Here is a 22,115-nt window from a genome sequence, read left to right as displayed (position 1 = left end):
ATTCGACTTTTTTGACTTACGAATGTGCGTTCGGGACGCATTAAATTCGTAAGTAGAGGTACCACTGTATACCGTAATAAAACCCTGTAAAAACCAAGCACCCGGTTTGGAGCCGCTTACTCGTGAGGAAGCTACACTCACTCGTTACAGCATGTTTCTAGAGCGATTCCTCGACGATTATTCCTACAGAGAGAACAGCGGTATTTCCCCCCAGATAAACGCCTGCCGATACTGCTTGGGCACCACCTGACTGCCCAGTGAGTAGGGCACTTACAGTTCCTGGCCGTGGGTATGGGACTCTTCCTTGGTAGGGAACCCATTGATAGTTGGGACCATCTCTGTGAGCATATGGACCCAGAAACACCCTCCTCACGTCCGTCATGCTGTACATGCACACAGCCGATCCTTTAAAGATGTTGCTAATAATAGACAGGGGTGGAAAAACAGATAGGTGGAGAGAAAAAAAGAAGCAATTGTTTCTAAATTAGAGAGGTTCTAGAAATACCAGCTTTCCATTTATTTATTTTCTGTCGCAAAAAAAAAGCCGACAGCAACCTTGTGCAATTGTTTAACCAAATCGAAATGAAATGCTTTGAAAATGGGATTCGGTCAAAACAATTTACTTGGATAGAGAATTATATCCACATTTTAATTCCCCCTTCCCTCCATGATCTTTAGGCATTTGCTGTCCTTTAAGTCCCCTTCTTCTCCCTAGCTGGCTGTGTTTGCTCCAGCACCAGACCAGCAGCCATGGGGCTCAGCTTCCTTGAGCTTACAAACCAGGCAAGTGACAACCCTCTGAAAGGGTCTGGAGTTGTCGCTTGTATGGTGTGTAAATTCTCTCTGAAGAGCCAAAGCAAAAACATAGGGACAGGATTTGGCTTCCAGCACAAACCTGTCAATGCAAACAAAAAGTTTGCATTCAAGATGCACGAGATGGAAATAGGACTCCTGTACAATACATGCTAAGAAAAGGGTTAATGTAGAGAAACACACACACACACACATTCTTTCAAACTGTGTGGTTGCAGACTTCTGAGCGATTATATATATTGCTCACAGGAAAACTCCAGTTCATTAACCTCTTACATCTACTACTTTTCTAGCGGTTCAAAGGTTGAGAAAATGCCTTCTCTTTTAAAGGGCCATGTTAACAAAGAAAGCTTTTAAAAACGGGCAGCCTCCATGCACTCCCTCCCCCCAAAATAAGTAAAATGATATGTCCACTACCTGGAAGTTGTAAACACTCCATAGATGATTGGGGTTTTAGGGTCCTTTGAGTTCATTAGAAACACATCCTCTGTGAAAATAAATAAAATAAAATAAGGGGCAAGAAGCAAAAACAGCTGCCAATTTAGTAATGTGCATGCAGCTGGCCAGAGAAAGAATGGTTCTGTCTTCAGAAACACTTTGACCACTTACGGAGCTCATCAAAATGAGTGTCAATGCCGTTGGGACCTGGCACCGAACAAATCAGGCGTGCTTTGAGGAAAGTGGTCCACTTGTTGACGAGACTTCTGTGGCCACCAAAGTCATTCTACAAAAGAAATAGATCATGCCAGGACATTAAAACAGAGTCTGCTTATTGTGTAGGAAAGCATGGAGGAAACGTCAGTGTTGAGAAGCCCTCAGTGAAGCTCTAGTGACACATGGGAGTTCCCACTTCAGTGCAGCCATGTGTACAGCCCCACCTCCTCCAAAATAAGCCTGATCCACACATGGCCATGTCCAGTTAGGAACTGGAAGCGGCAATATAGCACCAGAGGTTTGTGACTCTCTGTGCAGAATCGCCATGAGGTTCAGAGGTTCAGAGGGGAGGAAGAAGTCCATTGGCCCCGTTTACAGGTAGCCAAGCTTTACCCCAAAGAGGGAAGGTATATCTCACTTAAAGACAATGAGAGCATTTCCAAACTGTTGCTGCTGTTCCATAAACCGGGGCCCCCCAAACTCGGCCCTCCAGATGTTTTGGGACTACAACTCCCATCATCCCTAGCTAACAGGACCAGTGGTCAGGGATGATGGGAACTGTAGTCCCAAAACATCTGTAGGGCCGAATTTGGGGGGGTGCCTGCTATAAGCATTACACCTGCTTTCACCACAAGTTTCCCAAAAGAAAGACTGGAATATGAGCCTAAAAAGAGAAATAGCTGATCTTTCATGGAGTCACAGGCCCAGTTCAGGTGAACAGAATGCCTCAGTCTTGTGAATTACCCATTGCTTCTCTGCTTCTTTTGCTGTGAGAGCAGGAGAGCAAAAGCTGCTGTTATTTCAGCACAAACTGCAGTTCCATGTTTTGTTTGAACTTGGGAACCGTGGCTTCTTCGAACTAAAGTTAGTCTAAGCCAGGGATGTCCAACTCCCAATAGACCGCGATCTACTCACAGTATTAAAAAACTGGCAGCGATCTACCCATTGTCGTAAAAAAAAACTAGCAGTGATCTACCCAAAGTTTTTCAGCTTTTTTGGGGAAGCAAAAGTTGTGGAGCTTTTTGGAGAAAGGCAAAGTTGTGGAGCTTTCTTAGAAAGCCAAAGTGGTTTTTGGGGTGGGTTTTTTGTTTGTTTTGGTTTTTTGCTTTTTTCTAAGGAGATCACTGGGGGGCCAGAGATAACCAGGATCTACCAGGAACACCCTGTGATCTACCAGTAGATCACGATCTATCTGTTGGACATGCCTGGTCTAAGCAAACCAGACACAAACTGAGCCCAAAGCTTTCCGTTGTTAATTCCTCATCACATAAAACATGGATATGGCCATTGTTAAACACCTTATTATAACTATTCTTTGACCCAGACAATACTAAATATACGGGTATTAGTGAAGTGATCTTTCTTTACAACTGAAAGAATATGATTGTGAGTGTATTCATCAGCCAGTCACAGTTTTACCTTACAGATCTGTCCTATCCTGGCATGTGTAGCCTTTCCAGAATGCTCCCCATCAATTGCATTTTCACGAAAGAAAAAATAGATCTTGTCATCCTCTGGGTTGTCACTTTCTGGAATCAGGTGAACGCTAATAAACCGAGGATCTGGAAAGAAAATGGAAGTGTGCACTATAGTAATGATGGGTGGATTACAGCAAAGGAACAGGGGGAGTGGGGGAATGGAGCTTATAAAGATCATTTGCATAAGCTTCAGGTCATTCAGATTGTAAATATTCCCAAGACTTGGTGAGGGATTTCACAGTTTCTTCTTCCACAAAAACTCTAGCACTTACTAGGATTTGCCCACAGGTCCCTGAAGACTTAGCTACTACACTTTGAGGGTGATATAACTGAGCTATGATTAATGTTCATAATATGGACAAAAACAAATGGATGAAATTTTGAGCAGCAGAAGAAGACAGGGCAACGTAAGGACCAGCCAAAATTGCAAGGTTGATTTAAGATCCTTGGCATGAGTTGGAGTGAGCAATCTTATTCTTCAGTTTCTAGCCATCACCCATTGCTGAGGAGAGTTTGCCCATCACTTTAGCGGGAAAATAAATAGGGAGGCACCAATCACAGGGTAATGAAAGGAGGGAACCTCCAGCAACATAAAGGGAAAAAGCTTCTATTAAGTCCAACTTCTTTCAAACCAAATTCTTTCTCAGGATCAGTGCTTTTTTTTCTGGGGGGATGCATACCTCTAAACATTTTGTGAATCTAAGTTGGGCCTCATTGAAGGGCGGTATTTCAATATGAGTGGGAAAATGAGAGTACGCCTAAACATTTTTAAAGAAAAAACGCACTACTCAGGATCATTATGAATATAAACAGTATAAAACTATTAAACACACAAACATAATCTTTGGGGCAGTTGTAATTTTATCAGCAAAGGAAAGAAAAGGGATTCCTGTTTTTTTATCTTTTAGAATGTTCTAATTTCATACTAAAACACAATATTTCTTTAGTTATGCCTAACCAATGTAAAAAACAACAACATAAAGAAAATGGTGCGAATTAACTTCAGCAGCATGTGCTTCCTGGCCCTGATCCAGCTTTACTTAAACACAAAAAGTGACACAGAAAAGAAACCTCCAAATTTGCTTTGAATTTTGCTACTAGTGGCATCAGCTGGGAGGGCAATATGTCTCTACATCATATCATCAAAGGGCTCAGCCTGCAAGTTGACTGGTGGCAGCTGAGCACTTCAGTCCAGATCTCTTCTTTTCATCAAAATATGTTTGATTTTGAGTTGCTTAATATTGAAACTGCACCCCAGGCTGAAACGGAAAACGAGTATTACAAGTTAGGGGAGTTCTCTTGCACAGCACCGGAATAATTTTAAGGGAATTCACTCTTAAAGCAAAATGTAGAGCAAATTTGGAGGTTCTCTTTCTGCTTTCATGGAATCAGAGGGATTCCACGAGAAACCAAGAGACTCACTACATTACGTAAAGAGGAAGGCACCTCAGCTGGACCAGAGTAACTATGCATGTCATTGCATGAATAAATGGCTTTGGAAAGCACTTTCACTGTTTCTGACGGATCAAACTTTCAGGCTGTTCAGCCACCTGGACAAATCAATATATTTCAAATCAATGAAAGAATGTTTTCATGTCAGGCTGAGCAGCCATCTGTGCTTTTGATCATTTTGTTTCTGTTCTCTGTAGTGCTGCAATTCCTACATAGAGTATAAGAAATAAATAAACAAAAGCCAATAGGATAGGTCTAGAGACATGCATTTATAAGCATGCATGTGCTGCATACGAAGCAACTTAACAGCACAACAGAAGCTTTTCATGTTTGTGATGACCTACAAGAATGAAGAGAGCAGGAAAAAATATTTCAATGTGCGCGTGCGTGCGTGCGTGCGCACACAGAGTCTGCTCTGTCGGTTGGTTTCCATCATGTTGCATTCAAGCAATAGCAAAGCTCCAAATAGCCACACCGAAAACAAAAACAAAACCATCTGCTCATAACTCTGCTTTTGATAAGCAACAGGAAGTGACCCCCAAGTTTAAAAGTCAGAATGTAAGGCATTTGGGGATGTATGAATATAATATTTTTAAAGAGATTTGAAAGGAGAAGAGTTTACTAATGTAAACATATGCAGCTGCCTTATATTGAGGCAGATCATTGCCCAGCAGAATCTCTTCTTACTGGCTGTGTCTCTCCAAGAACACATCAGATTCTGATGAATCCTAAATTCTAAGCTTAGGTCTCATGCCCAGAAAACAGGGAGCCAAGTGGTTGTCCGCTTGTCTCATGCTTTCTAGGTCCTCATCTGAGTAGTTTTTCTTGCCACTTTCCTTTGGAAAACCCACTCTTTAGCACTAAATCAGAACAAACAGCAATCCACACAAAGCCACTTCCGCGCCTGCGACGGAAGTGGGGTTGTGGGCCGACCGACTGCACCACCGCGTAGGGGCTGTGAGTTCAGCCCCTACGCGATGGTAGCTTCCCGCCTGCGTCACCCCCGACCGGCCAATGAGGGCGGTCGGGGCGGAGCCGCCAAGTTTAAAGCTCCCCGCAGGCGGGAAGCAGCCCTCTTTACTTCCTTGTTCGCCGGAGCGAACGGTTCATCACGACTTGCCTTGGATCTGTTTTATTTGGTTTTTTAGGTCTTGGTTTTCAGGTCTTGTTCTTGCAGGGCATCGGAAGAGCAGCAGCGCCTCGCTACCGCCTCGCTACCGCTTATCAGCAGTTTTCGCTGCGGGCCGGCAGCTTCCCGCCTACCAGCTGTTTCTCCCGCCTACCAGCTGTTCCGTTGGCGGTGCTGAGGCTCTGGCAACTTCCAGCCTACCGGCTGTTTTTTATCGGCGATTCTGCGGATCCGGCAGCTTCCAGAAGCGCGCGGTAGTACGAGCCCAGCAGGAGAAAAAGCGCCAGCCAGCTGGGAAGCCGAAGCCTCTTCCGGGTTCTCCCTGTGGCCGGGATAATTATCCACCACGGCTTGGCTAAAGTTGCTTCTGGCTCCTCCGTCGCCCCATCGCGTGTGGGTTTGAGGCGGCTGCCTGCCTGTGACTTCCTTTGCGATCAGCGATCAACTCTGGACAGGGTAGAGTCGAGGCTGCAGCCTCCTCTACCCATTCTACTTGACGGGCTCTTCGTGAAGCCGGGTGAGCGAATTCCGATTTAACCCCTCACCCTCCCCCTGTAGTGTAAAACCTGAGCATAGCATCTGGCAACCACCTCCCCTAGTCTTCGGCTTATCCCTTAGCTCGGAGAGCCATCTCGCTAAATTCTTGTCGTGGCTTTGTCCCTCTTGTTGTTCTTCCTCAGCGGAGAGCCCACTTGGGCTGGTCGCTAGGGACCACGTGGTGCGCGGCGGCCATTTTGAGTGGGTCTTCCTGCGTGTAGTAATTTGCCCGGCAGCCATTTTGTGTGTGGCCTCGTGCGTCCGCTTGCGGCCGCCATTTTGAGAGGGGCAAGTTTCTGTTTATGCTTAGAGTCGTTTGCCAGACGCCCATCTTGTGTGTGGCCTCGCGCGTCTGTTAGTGGCCGCCATTTTGAGAGGGTCATTTTGTGGTTTATGCTCGGCAGCGGCCATCTTGTGTGTGGCCTTGTATGTCCGCTAGTGGCAGCCATCTTGAGAGGGTCATTTTACCCCATAGGGCCAACTGTACCAGTCCATTGACTACACTTGCCCAAAAGTTTTTTCTTCCCTTTTATAATAATTGATATTGTTGCTGATTGTTATTAGATAAATTATTGGTACGTGTGTCTCACTGGGAAATTAATTGGCAGTTTTGAATAGGTCCTCTTGTCCTCAACCAATTGCTTGCAATTCATAGGCAGTTCAGCTACGGTTTAACTGGCAATTTAACTGACGGTTTATGATTAGGTTCTTGTGTCCCCAATTAATTGCCTGAAATTCATACGCAGTTCAGTGACGGTTCGACACGCCAGAGTGCCTGCAATAATAACTAAAGTGAACAGCGGTAATAATAATAATTCTATTCTTAGGCAGTTAAGCAAATAATTTGTATTCTAATCAAAATTAATTGCATTTAAAAACATTGACGTTATATCAATAAATCCATAATAATTATATATATATCAATAATAATAATTAAAAAATAAAAAATAAGTAAATAAATAAATAAATAAAAAATAAAAAAATAAAATAAAAATAAATAAAAAATAAATAAATAATACATAAAAATAAAAATAAAAATAATTAATAAATAATTAAAATAAATAAATAAATAAATAAAATAAACATAGAAATTATTTCATATTTTATTAAAATATAGAAGTGAAGCAATAGCACAGAATATTAGGTAACTACTAAGCGTATTAATAAGTAGCTGGTACGTTGTTTGGAAGCTTACTGTCATACTAGGTACATTTTGATAATGGCACCCAGACGGGACCGAGGCAAGGCCCCCTCCAAGGGTCCTGCACCACAGGACAAGGCTGAGGCCTTGGCTCGGGTGGTTTCTACGCTACAGAACACCCTGCAGGATGTTTGTAAACAGCTAGTCCCTCTGGCAAAATCACTTGCACCCACGGCCGGTGCCACACAGGAGGATCCTCCTGAGTCGCAAACGGTGATTGCAGAGTCACAGGATCTCATCTTTGACACGGGTTTAACAGATAGCCAGTCGCCTTGCACTTCTGCTTCTTTGTTTTCCAGCTCCGGTTCCGAGCGTGGAAATGACGTGAGTCAGGCCCCGCGGACGCGGGGGCAGAAGGCACGCACTAACGCCCCCAACTCCCATCCTCAGGGAGCGGGGGTTCAATCGGCAGGTCCTTCCAATCTGTCAGGCCTGCAAGGGGCAGGTCCTTCCAATCGGTCAGGCCTGCAAGGGGCCCAGCCCGCGCAAGAGGTGGCCCAGCGGAATGATGGGGGTTCTGACACGTCTGAAAACGACGACACCTCCAGGCCAGCGAAAGAGGGTGAATCGGCGTCACGGGACGAAGAGGAGCGTCGTCAGGGGGGAAAGGCAAAAAAGAAGACCGAAAAGCGTAAGAGAAGTAAGGATGACGACTCATATGACTCAGGTACGTCGTCCGAATCAGATGGCGAGGTCCCGATGGAGGACTATTGGGGGATTGCGGAAGATCAGATGGGGCTTCCTTTGTGGGTGCATAAGAGGCGGGCCAGTGCTCATCGTAAGTCATTCAAGGGGACATTGGAATGGAGGGATGGCGCCCTTATTCCAGATTCAAAGTATTCCACTAATTCAGACACAGATATCATTCTGGGATCCCATTTATCTAATAAAACGCGGGAAAAAATCTTGAATGGCGATTTTATAGATATTTTCACCCTTTTACCGTTATCCCAAATGCTGGGAAAGGGCGAAAAGAGGAAGGAGTACGGCAGGCGCAGACATAGGACCCCACGTGCTGACCGCACATTCGAAAATTGGTTGGATGGAATGCATATCTGGATTGCGGTGATAACAGCAGCATACCCAAAGAGGGCAATGCACTTAATGGCTTACATAGCAGATGTTAGGATGGCCTATAGGATGGCGGGGGAGGCGGCCGCCCTCAATTATGATGAAGACTTCCGTAGGAATGCTTCACAAAACCCTAAAACCAGGTGGGATCAGCGCCACCAACATTTTTGGAGCAATCACGTGGTCCCGTATGTAGAGAGGAAGCAGACGGACCCGCCTAGGTCCGCCAGGTTTGAACCCAGGAGGGACCCGCGACGCAGGGTTTGTTGGGAATATAATAAGGGCCTTTGTCAGCGACCTAACTGTAAGTACATACATGAATGCGAAAAGTGTTTGGGTCAGCACCCGGGAGTTTCGTGCTTTAAAGGGAGGCAGTCCTTTCGGGGTGGCAGGGGTAACTCGCACCAGGGCCCCAGAAACACCTCAGGTGCCCCCCAGGGAGCAACTGCAGGGACTAATAGATATTAACAGATCTCTTGCTCTGGCCCACTCTCCCATAAGACTTCACCCGCTAAAATCACTGCTTGACTGTTACCCCAATAACGATGCAGCTAAATACCTTTGGGAGGGGTTTTCAACCGGCTTCCGTATACCCGTGTGTACCCCACCTAGCACAGGTGAACCCCCCAATCAGAAATCTGTTAGGGAAAGACCAGACATAGCCATTAAAAAAATTAACAAAGAAATATCAGCGGGACGTGTAGCTGGCCCGTTCGCAGCACCACCGATACCTGATCTCCATATTTCCCCATTGGGAATGGTCCCTAAAAAAGTCCCAGGGGAATTTAGGCTCATTCATAATCTCTCCCACCCTATAGGCAGGTCTGTCAATGACGGCATACCCCGGGAGCTGTGCACGGTGAAATATGCCTCCTTCGATCAGGCGGTGAAGTTAGTAAGGCAATTTGGTAAGGGTGCCTTGATGGCAAAATGTGATATCGAATCAGCGTTTCGCCTACTTCCAGTTCACCCGCAGGACTATAAATGGCTGGGTTTCAGATTTGAAGGGGCATATTTCATCGACAAGGCCATGCCTATGGGTTGCTCCGTGGCATGCTCTGCGTTCGAAACTTTTAGCACGTTCCTGGATTGGGCCCTTCGCTTTAAAACAGGTCTGCCAGGGGTCACCCATTATCTGGATGACTTTCTCTTCGTGGCTAGCGCGCACAGTTCCGAGTGCGCACGCCTTATGCAGGCCTTCTCAGACCTTGCAGAGGAATTGGGGGTACCGTTGGCAGCGGAAAAAACTGAAGGGCCCCTCGCGCGCCTTACATATTTAGGCATAGAATTGGACACTGTGGCGCAAACTTCACGTCTGCCTTCTGAAAAGCTAATCGCCCTCAAAGAGACCATTAGGCAACTCATCCCTCTTAAGAAACTTACCCTTAGGCAAATGCAATCACTTCTAGGACACCTCAACTTTGCCTGCAAGGTTATATCACCTGGACGTCCATTCTGCCGGCGCCTAGCCAGGCTCACGGTTGGCCTAACAAAGCCTTTTCATAGGAGGCGACTCCCCCGCGAGGTCAAGGCCGACCTTGAATCCTGGCTAGTGTTTTTGGAGAATTATAACGGGGTGTCGTTATGGCAGGACACCATGATGTTACGGCGAGCCGATTTCCAGGTGCAATCCGATGCGGCAGGTACTTTAGGTTTCGGGGTTTACTTCAAAGGTAGATGGTGCTCGCAGCGTTGGCCGGCAGGCTGGCAAGGTACGGACATTACGCGCGATTTAACATTTCTAGAATTTTTCCCGATAGTAGTAGCCGTTCATTTATGGTCCGAAGAATTCAGGAATCGACGGGTCTGCTTCAGAACCGACAACCAAGCGGTGGTCAGCGTCCTAACCCGGCAATCCACGCGATCGATGAGGGTGTCCTCTCTCCTACGACACTTCGTGTTACTCAGTTTGCAGTTAAATATGCAATTTTCCGCCAAATTCGTGCCAGGGGTCAATAACAACATTGCAGATGCTTTGTCTCGCTTCCAGATGGATCGCTTCCGATCGTTGGCACCGGAGGCAAGCCAGTCGCCGGAGCCGTTCCCGGAACATCTATGGAACCTTGGGAGCGAGAAATCCTAAAGGGAGTATTAGCTTCGGTTGCCCCTTCTACACTGAGCTCTTATAAGCGGGCTTGGTCCGATTTCACTAAGTTCAGGCGGAGGGGATCCACTGCCTCACTGCTGGGCCCACCTACCCAGGGGGAGGTCATGCAGTATGTGGTGCACTTGAGGAACCTGGGTCGCGCACCGAAGACTCTCAACATTCATACAGCAGCCATCACATTCTTTTCCAAATCACTCTATTTTACAGATCCGTGTGACAATTTCCATTTGCGTAGAGCTATGGAGGGCTGGCGTAGGCTCCAGCCGCCTGCCAGCGACCCTAGGCGACCCATTACCTTTGACATGTTGGCGCAGGTTCATAGACAGTTAAGGTCCCTCTGTTGGTCCAAATTTGAAGCGCGCCTATTCTCTGCAGCTTTCTCCATAGCGTACTTTGGGGCGCTCAGAGTGGGTGAGGTTGTGTGTGAGGACTCCCCCCAGGGCATCACCCGTGGCATACTGATACAGGACGTATCAATGTCGGACTCCCAAATGCAGTTGCTCATACGGTGTTCCAAAACTGACCAGAAGGGAAGGGGCGCGACCATTAAGCTCCCTGCAACAGGTACCCCAGGTCCATGTCCGGTAAAAGATACCAGGCGGTTTCTTTACCTCCGGCCCCCCGGCCCGGGCCCACTGCTTGTCCACCAGGACGGCGCCAGGCTCACCCGACACCAATTCACTAGGGTTCTGCGCAAGGCCATTGCCTCCTGCGGTTATAATCCCACTGAATTTTCAGCTCACTCTTTCAGGATTGGCGCGGCTACATCAGCCATGCATTTGGGTCTTTCGTCCGAAAGAATTAAGGACTTGGGGAGGTGGAAATCGAACGCGTACAAAAGGTACATTCGTACATAGCCTCGACTCGGTTGCCTGTCTGATCCCCGGCTGTCATTCTTTGTTTTCAGGTCCTAGGGTCGTACGCATCTGGATAGCCGGGCACAGCATAGTCCATTGGGCCCGGGAAAGGGCCATCGAGGTGGGCCTGGGGAATGGGCTGGGACTCCCAGAATTTGTTCAAGTGTCCTGGATCGCGAGGAGAGGCATGCTGTGGGACGAGTTGCTGCCGGCAATACAAAATCGGGCTGCTTCACTCGGCTACCCCGACCTACTAGTGATCCAGCTCGGGGAGAATGACCTGGCTTATCGCAATGCAGTGGACTTAAAATTGAAAATATTCAGAGACTTTGATACCTTGCTGGACAGCTGCTCGGGGATGACGCTGCTTTGGTCCTCCTTGTTAGAGAGGCGCACTTGGCGCGATGGACGTTGCCCTATCGCTTTGAACAGAGCCAGACGCCTCCTGAATTCTTTTGTGATCCGCAGAGTTCTATCGTTGAACGGTCACGCCATTTCACATCCAAGTTTGAAACAGAGTGAAGCAGCCCTTTATCGCCACGATGGCGTTCATCTGTCGCCGAAGGGGAATGATGTTTGGCTTGAGAACTTAATTACGGGAATCAGAGATTGGTTGCGTATTAGAGAATTTAATTAGGCATATAAGAGATTAGGATCACGGTCCCCTAAAAGCATAAGAAGTCCCTACATAATCTAATAATTAATTTTCAATTTATTTGAGGAAGCATGAGAGCGGATTGGCGGCGAGCCTGGGGGGCTCGAGTGGCGGTTAGGCGTTGGAAATTTGCATAACAATAGATGGAGGAGGGGCTGATTGCGTCACCAGCTGCCCTAAATTGGAGAAGTAATTCCGTTAAAGGATTCCGGGGGCGTTGCTTGGTCCTGAGCCTGGAGTTGCCTGGGCCGTAGGGCACGCCCCTTCGGTGGCCACAGGAGGAGCTCTAGTAGATCTACATCGCGGGGCTCCTTTCTGGTGGTTAACTTCTCAAGGACTCCAACACACGGGTTGGAGTCGGATATAGTCCGTTAGGTTCCAACGCCTAAGCCAATTCCGCTCAATATGCTTAATTAATAAAGTTGTGGCCTTAACCACCCAATTAAATCTCAATCACTGTGTCACGAGTCTTGATTACATGGGAAGGAGGGACATTGCCACACAAAGCCACTTCCGCGCCTGCGACGGAAGTGGGGTTGTGGGCCGACCGACTGCACCACCGCGTAGGGGCTGTGAGTTCAGCCCCTACGCGATGGTAGCTTCCCGCCTGCGTCACCCCCGACCGGCCAATGAGGGCGGTCGGGGCGGAGCCGCCAAGTTTAAAGCTCCCCGCAGGCGGGAAGCAGCCCTCTTTACTTCCTTGTTCGCCGGAGCGAACGGTTCACCCACCCGCCCACCCCTTAAAAAGAGGTAAGGGGACGCTGCTATGGACGTGAGTCGGTTGCCTGGTTAGTCAGCGGGCCGGGTAGGATTTTTCCCATACTGGACTAGCCATGATGGGTTTTTCGCCTACCTCGTAGCATGTCGTCACAACTTAGGCTAGGCGGTTAGGCGTTGGAAATTTGCATAACAATAGATGGAGGAGGGGCTGATTGCGTCACCAGCTGCCCTAAATTGGAGAAGTAATTCCGTTAAAGGATTCCGGGGGCGTTGCTTGGTCCTGAGCCTGGAGTTGCCTGGGCCGTAGGGCACGCCCCTTCGGTGGCCACAGGAGGAGCTCTAGTAGATCTACATCGCGGGGCTCCTTTCTGGTGGTTAACTTCTCAAGGACTCCAACACACGGGTTGGAGTCGGATATAGTCCGTTAGGTTCCAACGCCTAAGCCAATTCCGCTCAATATGCTTAATTAATAAAGTTGTGGCCTTAACCACCCAATTAAATCTCAATCACTGTGTCACGAGTCTTGATTACATGGGAAGGAGGGACATTGCCACACAACACTCAATTCTGGGAGAAATACAGAAGGATGGAAGAAAAAACAACAACAAGCAAGCAACCACTGAGCTGGTTTTTTTTTAATGTATATATATACACTCAGAATAACTCCTTCAACCAAGCACTAATCCTTTTGAAATTTTGCAGGATACTTCCCTAGAGGCACATCAACAGTGCATGCTATTTTTCATGCAAAGGGGCACCCACTTTGACTTTCAAGTGTTATAGCTGTCATCATTGCACCTCAGCATGCCACAACATCTTCCCGTATGGTGGTATCAACAACAGACTTGTACAAAATCCAAAACAAATACTGTACAACTGTAGAATTTCTCCTCCCTAGTCACAAACAATCTGTGTTGAAGTGCATTAAAAATAACAAACTTCAAAAAAAGAAAAAGAGAGAGAGAGGAAAAAATGTCTAGAACATGATTAAGCATGATCAAAGAAGGATAAAGCCACAGTGGTAAGCTTTCTCAACTTTAACCAGGTCTCTGATCTCTCTGCCAAATCTAAAAATAGACCTTGGTTTACAACAATCAAAGCAAATAATAAAATAATGTATACTCCCCATCTCTTTTCTTTAACAGGAAAAAAACCAGCATATTTGTTGTAACTCTAACAGTATTTCCTATAAACACTACATTTTGGGTGCCTTACTTCCATTAACAGTTCTTCCCAATTTTTATTGGCTAGAAACCACAATTAAGGCATCCTTGATCTAACAGATGCAACTGAAACAAGTGGCACGTAGCTGACTCTAAGATTCATTGTTTTCTTAAGCAATAGCAACATGTTTTGCTTGTCTCAGCATTTCTAAGTATTTCAAGCTCAGCTGAAGCTAAGGAAATTTCTTTTTTTAAAAAACCAATCTAATACTTTTTCTTAAGTATTTCTTGCCAGCTACATGACTAAAATATGAAAGGAAAACCAACACAAGAACATAAGGTAGTATTCCCAAATGAGTTATATTGAGGATTTAATTGTGATATATACCACAGATAACATGGACATTTGTTGTTAGTTATCAAGACGTTCTAACAATACTGAGCAAGCACATGTCCAGGAAGTCTAACAAGGGGCCTCTCTTGTAGGAGATGGCTTTCAAGAAGACTGAATTAATGTCCTCTTCATGGCCTGATTTTTGCCCATGTGCTAAATTAAGTAAAAGAATTAATTTTGGATATATTGTTTTACCATTTCGATGTTACAATTACTCTGGTTTAATGTATATTATTGGAGGCGTAGTTACAATAAAATGATAGAGAGGAAACAAGACCGAGATCAAGGAAGCAAAAGCCAACAGTGAGCAACAAAAACAGGAAGCAGCTTGGACGTAGGAAATAGTCTCTTTTTTCTTTCATTTTGATCTGGAAAGGTGAGAGGGGCACAGAGAAGGAATCAAAGTGTCCTCAGAGAGTCTGAAGGTGCACCTCAAGCTCACAGGTTACCAATGCAGAGCCTGCAGGAGCAAATGTACCCACAAAGGTCTTCCCTGGTACCCACATGGTTCTCCCTCTCCACCCCCAGTTGAAATTAGGGTTGAAAGAGGAAGTTATTCCTTGTTTGCTAAGAGCAGCATCTAAACAAAGGAACAGCATTCACTTCCGGTATACCTGAAGGAGCGTCTCCACCCCCATTGTTCTGCCCGGACACTGAGATCCAGCGCTGAGGGCCTTCTGGCGGTTCCCTCGTTGCGAGAAGCCAAGTTGCCGGGAACCAGGCAGAGGGCCTTCTCGGCAGTGGTGCCCATCGTGCGGAACGCCCTCCCATCAGATGTCAAAGAAATAAACAACTATCGGACTTTTAGAAGACATCTGAAGGCAGACCTGTTTAGGGAAGCTTTTAATACTGGATGAATCATTGTACTTTAATATTCTGCTGGAAGCCGCCCAGAGTGGCTGGGGAAACCCAGCCAGATGGGCAGGGTATAAATAATAATTTTTTTACTACTACTACTACCACTAATGTTCTGAAAGGCACTGATTGGTTGCAAATCAAACACCTCCATGTAAAACTAATCTCCCCCCCACTGCCAGCCCACCCTATAAGCCAGGGTGGCCCAACTTTTCCTGCCAAGTGGGCTGCAGGAGTACTTTGACACAGAACACGTGGGCCACACATTGCCTTGTTGTGCGGCGGGAGGAGAGTGAAGCCAAAATTTGACACTCCCCTCCAGTTTGCTACCTTCCCAAAGGTTTAGGGAAAGAAGCACAAGGCACTGGCAGGGTCCTAGAGCTCTCCCATCCAAGCTTTGGGAAGGAGGAAGGAGGAAGCCTCCTTACCTGGCTTTAGAAGGCAGCAAGAGGGCAAGGGGGCGCAGGGGCATCAAATGTTACCAAGCAATAAAGGCTTTGAGATCTGCAGGCACTTTGGACCCCCCCCCTATTATAAGCAATTGTCTATGATTATGATGCTCTTTCTGCTCTTTCAGAAGAGCTTGTGGTTGCAGGTGATTTGTATCATATATATTTCTCATTCCTGAAGACAGCAAATGGCACACCGTGGTCTGTAGGAATATTAGCCTGGATCTATGTTCTGCAATATAATTCTTTCGGCATTATTTCCCTCAGATATATTCTCAAGGAACACCATAATATATTGAATTAGAATTCATGACAGATGGAAAAAATAGATTGAAATGGGTCTTTCTTGTACTTGTCCTTTCATTTCAAACATTCACCTCTACCACAACTGATGTATTTGGACTATGAGGGGGATTGGAAGTGTTTAATGTGCATTTTCCTTCATGGATCAATGCCTTGTCGTGGCGAAGGGGCTTGAATAACTCAGAGAAGCTATGAGCTATGCCGTGCAGGGCCACCCAAGATGGACAGGTCATAGTGGAGAGTTTTGACTAAACGTGATCCACCTGGAGAAGGAACTGGCAAGCCACTCCAGTATTTTGCCAAGAAAACTCCATGGACAGGCGTGCTCTGGTCCATGGGGTCACGAAGAGTTGGACACGACTAAACGACTAAACAACAACAATGTGCATTTTCACTGATTTTTTTAAAAAACTGAAATCACTTGCTAAGGCAATGAAGAAGGGAGAGAGGAAGACTGGCCATTTTGGATTTCCGATTTGTTTTACTAGTTGGGGATTGGCGAGGGAGTGGGAGGGAGATGATACTTCTTTGTCTGGAAAATTGTCAAATGCCACACTTTATATTCAGAAAAGCCTGTTGAGAAAGAAGAAAAAAAAGCAAGCAAGAAAATGTTGAGCTGTGGTATAATTATCAGTTCCCAAGGCCTTTGTTCTTAAAGAGACAACAATAGTTTTGATTCTCTGTAATGACTAATTATATGGCGAAGAAAAAAATGAACACAGAAGTTCAGTGAAATTACACTGTAATTCTCCAAGTAAATTAGGTTTCTCACAAAACATTCCATATCAGCTGCCTAGCTTGCTTAATTTTAAGAAGGTAATTATCGGTGCTCACCATGTTTAGATGTGCTAACACGCTCACTATATAAATAAATCTGAATTTACACTGCTGAACTTGTGTGATCTGGCCATGAGATGATGCCTTGCATGTGTCAACCAGCCATTGCAGAAAGCATGTTCAGACTTGTGTTCAAACATGTGAATGTCAAAGTGTGCCATGCAAGCCCTGCCCTCAGTGCCCTTGTGCCCATCTGCCCCACATGGGGAGCATCTACAAGTGGCTTCTACTCATGTTCACTTGACTGCAAGTAAAGCCCACCATGACCCTGGCTCCCTGATCTTGCAGATCTGCTCATGCTCAAGCGAATGTGAGCAAAGTCACATGCAGAGCTTCCCTGCACACAACACAGGGAAGGTTGGGCACTACGCAGGTTGAGGGATGCTGAGATTCCTGCATAGCAGGGGGTTGGACTAGATGATCCTTGTGTCCCTTCCAACTCTACGATTCTATGCGCACAAGTTTCCTAGAGGTAGGGTTTGAATGTTAGAAGATGAGCAATTAAATAGTCCTGAGATGGTATATGGCTTAAACAACTCCTCACCCACAATAATACAACCACCAGACTTAACATGGGCACTGGCCTGCAATAAACCCAGATGCCAACTTTGCTGCCACATACACCCGGACAACATCATTACTGGCCCCAACAACATCCAACATACCATCTCAGGACTATTTAATTGCTCATCTTCTAACATTGTGTATGCCATCAAATGCCAACAGTGCCCTTCAGCTCTCTATATTGGACAAACAGGCCAAACCCTACGCCAAAGGATAAATGGACATAAATCTGACATCAGGAACCACAAGACAGAGAAACCAGTAGGAGAACACTTCCATCTCCCAGGACATTCTATACAAGATCTCAAAGCAGCTGTTTTATTACAGAAAAATTTCAGGAACAGACTGAAGAGAGAAGTTGCTGAATTGGAACTCATTACCAAGCTTAAAACCATGGAGCCACCTGGGATGAATAAAGATATTGGATTCTTATCTCATCATGCATGATCAAACTTTCGTTAGTGCCTCAGCCCTTGCTTTTTCCCCGCAGGACCAATTGCAGCCACCAGCAGTCGTTAACAGCCATCTACAGGTTTACCACTCCCATCAGCCCATCACCCATTTCCCCACCCACCCACCCCCACCCTCTGTATATATATAAGGGTCTGAAGCTTCTGTTTCAAGTGTATCTGAAGAAGTGTGCATGCACACGAAAGCTCATACCAAAATAAAAACTTAGTTGGTCTTTAAGGTGCTACTGAAGGAATTTTTTTATTTTTGCTTCGACTCAGACCAACACGGCTACCTACCTGTATATAAAAGGATGTCATATAGAGGAGGGAGAAAGATTGTTTTCTGCTGCTCCAGAGAAGCGGACACGGAGCAGTGGATTCAAACTACAAGAAAGAAGATTCCACCTAAACATTAGGGAGAACCTCCTGACAGTAAGAGCTGTTCGGCAGTGGAATTTGCTGCCAAGGAGTGTGGTGGAGTCTCCTTCTTTGGAGGTCTTTAAGCGGAGGCTTGACAGCCATCTGTCAAGAATGCTTTGATGGTGTTTCCTGCTTGGCAGGGGGTTGGACTGGATGGCCCTTGTGGTCTCTTCCAACTCTTTGATTCTATGATTCTATGGTTTTGAGATTGCTACGTGATGAACTACATAAAGGATTCTCAGGATATTGCCTACCTGCACCTGTCTTCCACATTCACAGTTTGTCTTGTGTAAAACCATCATGCTGTATTTTCTCCATGCCTGCCTTAACTCCTGTACCTGAGATTCATTAGTTTCTTCATGTTCCACTTACCCTCAGCCCTCACATTTGCATTTTAAACATTTAGTGCTTTCTTCTTTGCAGACTCAGAGCTGCAAATCTGGGGTCACATTGAATATATTTTTTGTGCATCTTATAATTAACTTTCACAGCTAGAGTAGACAAACTTGACACAAAATCTATTAAAGGAAGATTAAATCCACGGTGCCAGTTAAGTTTGAAATAAGCAATGGTTGAATGATTGTGTGTGTTTTTGTGTTTTTTACACTAACCTGTCATGTTAGTGAAATAACACAAAATTCATCAAGAGATAGAAACAACAGTTGGCAGAGCAGAGGACAAAAAATATTCTTCATTACCCCTTTTGGTATTCAGTGTTATCACATCAATTATGACAGCCCTGTTTGGTATTCATGTGGCTAGAATGTGTAATTTCAAATTTAATTTAGCAACAGAAAATGTGAAGAATAAACACCCGTATTTTAGCTCAGAGGATCTCATTTATGGGCTATTCACTGATGTGATATTGCTGAGTTTTTTGTTTTTTGGTGTTTTTTTTTTAAGAGCAAATTTGGACGGGGAAGAAGGGGGGAGTTGTTTGAATCAAAAGGGAAAGATACAGAACAGGCTAGTTTGGTCACACAGTCCATCTTCCTGTCACTGTATGTGTGTTCTCTCTCTTTTGTACTTTAAAGGTCAGCTCTAGTTTACTAAAGTCTGTCAAGTATCTTCCCTAATGCATACTTTGAAAAATCAACACTGATATGCATTCTTGTGACTTTAGCAATGCAGTGATTTTGCAGCTTATCACAACCCATTTCTGCAAAGGGGAGTGTGTGCCTCTGTGAAAGGGTGTGTGGAAATGTTGCATTATAAGTGAGAAGACAGCACTTGTGTAGTCACAAGCCAATTGTGTAATAGGCCAGAAAACGAATCTGCTCTGACTGGTTGTATTTAAAGCAGGCATGCTATTTTTTGTTTAAAACCAAGTGTCTGTCATTGGACAGGTGCACACAGTTTAGGAGACACAGTGCAACTTGCTTCCGAGGAAAAACGCACAGAAATGCACTTGCTCGCATGAGGAAGGTGGCCAGGGAAAAGCTTGATATTGTGACACAGAAATATAGGTACATCCAAATATGGTCAGATCTGTGCTTAGCTCTGTCCCCTGCAGGTATCCCCACCCATTTAGAACACACACTCTGGAAAAGAAAGAAGAAAGTTGGGAAAGAGTGAATAGAGAATAAATGAGAGAGAGAGAGAGAGAGAGAGAGAGAGAGAGAGAGAGAGAGAGAGAGAGAGAGAGAGAGAGAGAGAGAGCATACAAGAGAGGAATGAGCAATATGGTGAAAAAATAAAAGTGAGCCCCATGTTGTCAGTTGAAGCAAAATATCAGACAATCTGGAAGACTGATAGGAAGCTTCATTGTGGTATACAATTCTGTGTGTGCCTGAAAATGCATCCGCCTGCAGAATACAAATCAGGGGCTACATTATATAAATGAAAATATCCCCCAAGATTAGTAGTCACGTTGTATCCTTCCACCTCATCTATCTTGCTGCTAAAGTAATTGAAAATACATTTTCTTTACAAAATCAAGACAAGCTGTGCAAGCAACGAAATAAATCACCATGTACATAATTCTGACAGTGCTATTGTTGGCCTAACTTGTTGGGCTCTAATGCAGAATGCATACGGATCATTTTCTCCAGGCTACAAGGCTAGGATATGCTGCTGCTGCTCTCTCTTTCTCCCTTCCCATGTTTGTAGCTCTTATTTTAACCTTTTAAACTCACTTTAGGATACTTTTATTTGCCAGCTTTGCAAGACACTGTATCTGTCTGCTCCCAAATCCTCCTTTTTACAGTTATCTTTAAAACCTTTTATTATTTCCTGCTATGTTTGCCATAAAGTCAATCCGTTCTTTTATCTTTTGATTCCCTGGACTTTGATTTCCTGCATGGAATCCCCCTGGTTGATTTTCAGTCTTCCAACCAGTCAAGGAAATGCTCCATTCATATTTCTATTGTGGAAGGGGGAGATAGATCTATGGTGAAGCATATATGTTGCAGACAGAAGGTGCCAAATCCAACCCCTGGCCGGTCCATTTCAAAAGACCGGCTAGCTGATACTGGGAAACTCACCGACTTAAGACTCTGGGTAACCACCTCAGCCTTCAAAAAAGTGTGGCCTGGGTCCACTGAACAAATGTGAAGGCAGAAACTCAAAACTGAAACCACATTTTGTAATTACCCTTAGAGTGCAGTTGTTGAAGGGAAAGGGCTTGCCCATGTTTTTGTTTAATGTGGATGATAAGCTTCCTTGTATTCATTGTCCATATGATGTTCTCTAGATCACTGCTTACTCAAACTTTTACCTCCTTCAATCTGGATTTTCTCCTTTTTGGAGTATCCCAGGTATGAGAAAAGCTAGATTAAGGAAAGGAAAGCGTAGGAGGGCAGTGATGTAGAAGAGAACATCACATGGACAATTAAAGAAGGTACAGGAAGCTTATTGTCCTCATCGCACATCAGTATGGATGAGGCCAAAGATGGGATCAGGGGCCTCTTAAGGTTCTCTTCCAGGACTGTTCTGCCACAGAAAACCAAGCATTTGACCAAAGGGGGGGATAGTCAAGGTGTTTTCTGCTAGAAGAGCGTGGGTAAAATGTGAAGAAGCTCATTTCTTTCCTATGCTGGTCTTCTATTCAGCTGCTAGATTGTGTAAGAACAACAACAACAACAACAACAACAACAATTTTTTATTCATCCCCCAGCCACTCTGGGCAGCTTCCAACAAAATATTAAAATATAGAAATCCATCAAACATTAAAAGCTTCCCTAAACAGGGCTGCCTTGAGATGCCTTCTAAAGGTCGGCTAATTGTTGTTCTCTTTGACCTCTGGTGGGAGGGCATTCCACAGGGTGGGTGCCACTACCAAGAAGGCCCTCTGCCTGGTTCCCTGTAACTTGGCTTCTCATAGCGAGGGAACCACCAGAAGGCCCTCAGCGCTGGACCTCAGTGACCGGGCAGAACGATGGGGGTGGAGATGCTCCTTCAGGTATACTGGACCGAGGCTTAAAAACAAAACAAAGCCCTAAAAAACGGGCCAAGTAGCAATTCCCACAGTGGAAAACCATTGGAGATTCTCTCTGATAAAGTAGCCTTGAACCATAGTTTCACAAATGCCTTCTCCCTGCAATGCAGGAATCTCAGCGAGATCATACATCCAACCTCTGCTTATAAACCTCCAAGGAAGGAGAGTCCACCACATAACCATACATACTTTGAGTAAAAAGGAAAATGAAGCAAAAGCAAAATGCTTCGGGGAGTTTCATCTGTAACTCTGTTAAGGTGATCTGCCTGGAATGGAGTGCTCAAGGAGCAGGACAAAGTTGGTAGTGGAACACTTTCTATAAACTCTTGAAATTGATGCTCCATCACACACACACACACACACATCAAGGGATAAAAGCTCTGATAGGACTATTCCAATGAAAATGCAGCTGTTTCATTTAAAAAGCCCAATGCACAGCGTAATTTTGTTGCCAGTTTTCCTGTAATGCCATGAAACTGTACAGTATTGTATTACATGATATAGTCATTGTTCTTCTTTATGTTAGCAGGTGGTCCACCAATAAGCCAATAAACTATGGTGCATCTCT

The 22,115-nt window shown here is 45.3% G+C and overlaps 1 protein-coding gene across 1 annotated transcript in view; it reads right to left on the bottom strand.

Annotated features, from left to right (window-relative positions):
• SEMA3A (semaphorin 3A) overlaps positions 1-22,115 on the bottom strand; it is a 202,286-nt gene that overhangs the window by 33,158 nt on the left and 147,013 nt on the right. Inside the window, exons 7-10 of the mRNA XM_035137741.2 lie at positions 2,887-3,029; positions 1,423-1,537; positions 1,231-1,300; positions 275-419 (exon numbers count right to left, since the gene is read on the bottom strand). Coding sequence (XP_034993632.1) covers positions 275-419; positions 1,231-1,300; positions 1,423-1,537; positions 2,887-3,029 — 473 coding nt within the window. The remainder of the gene's footprint in view (positions 1-274; positions 420-1,230; positions 1,301-1,422; positions 1,538-2,886; positions 3,030-22,115) is intronic.

This window comes from Zootoca vivipara, chromosome 5 (genome assembly GCF_963506605.1).
Source record: "Zootoca vivipara chromosome 5, rZooViv1.1, whole genome shotgun sequence".
Classification (NCBI taxonomy): domain Eukaryota; kingdom Metazoa; phylum Chordata; class Lepidosauria; order Squamata; family Lacertidae; genus Zootoca; species Zootoca vivipara.
The sequence above is the reverse complement of the archived record's forward strand: the minus strand, read 5'-3'. Positions and strand labels throughout refer to the sequence as shown.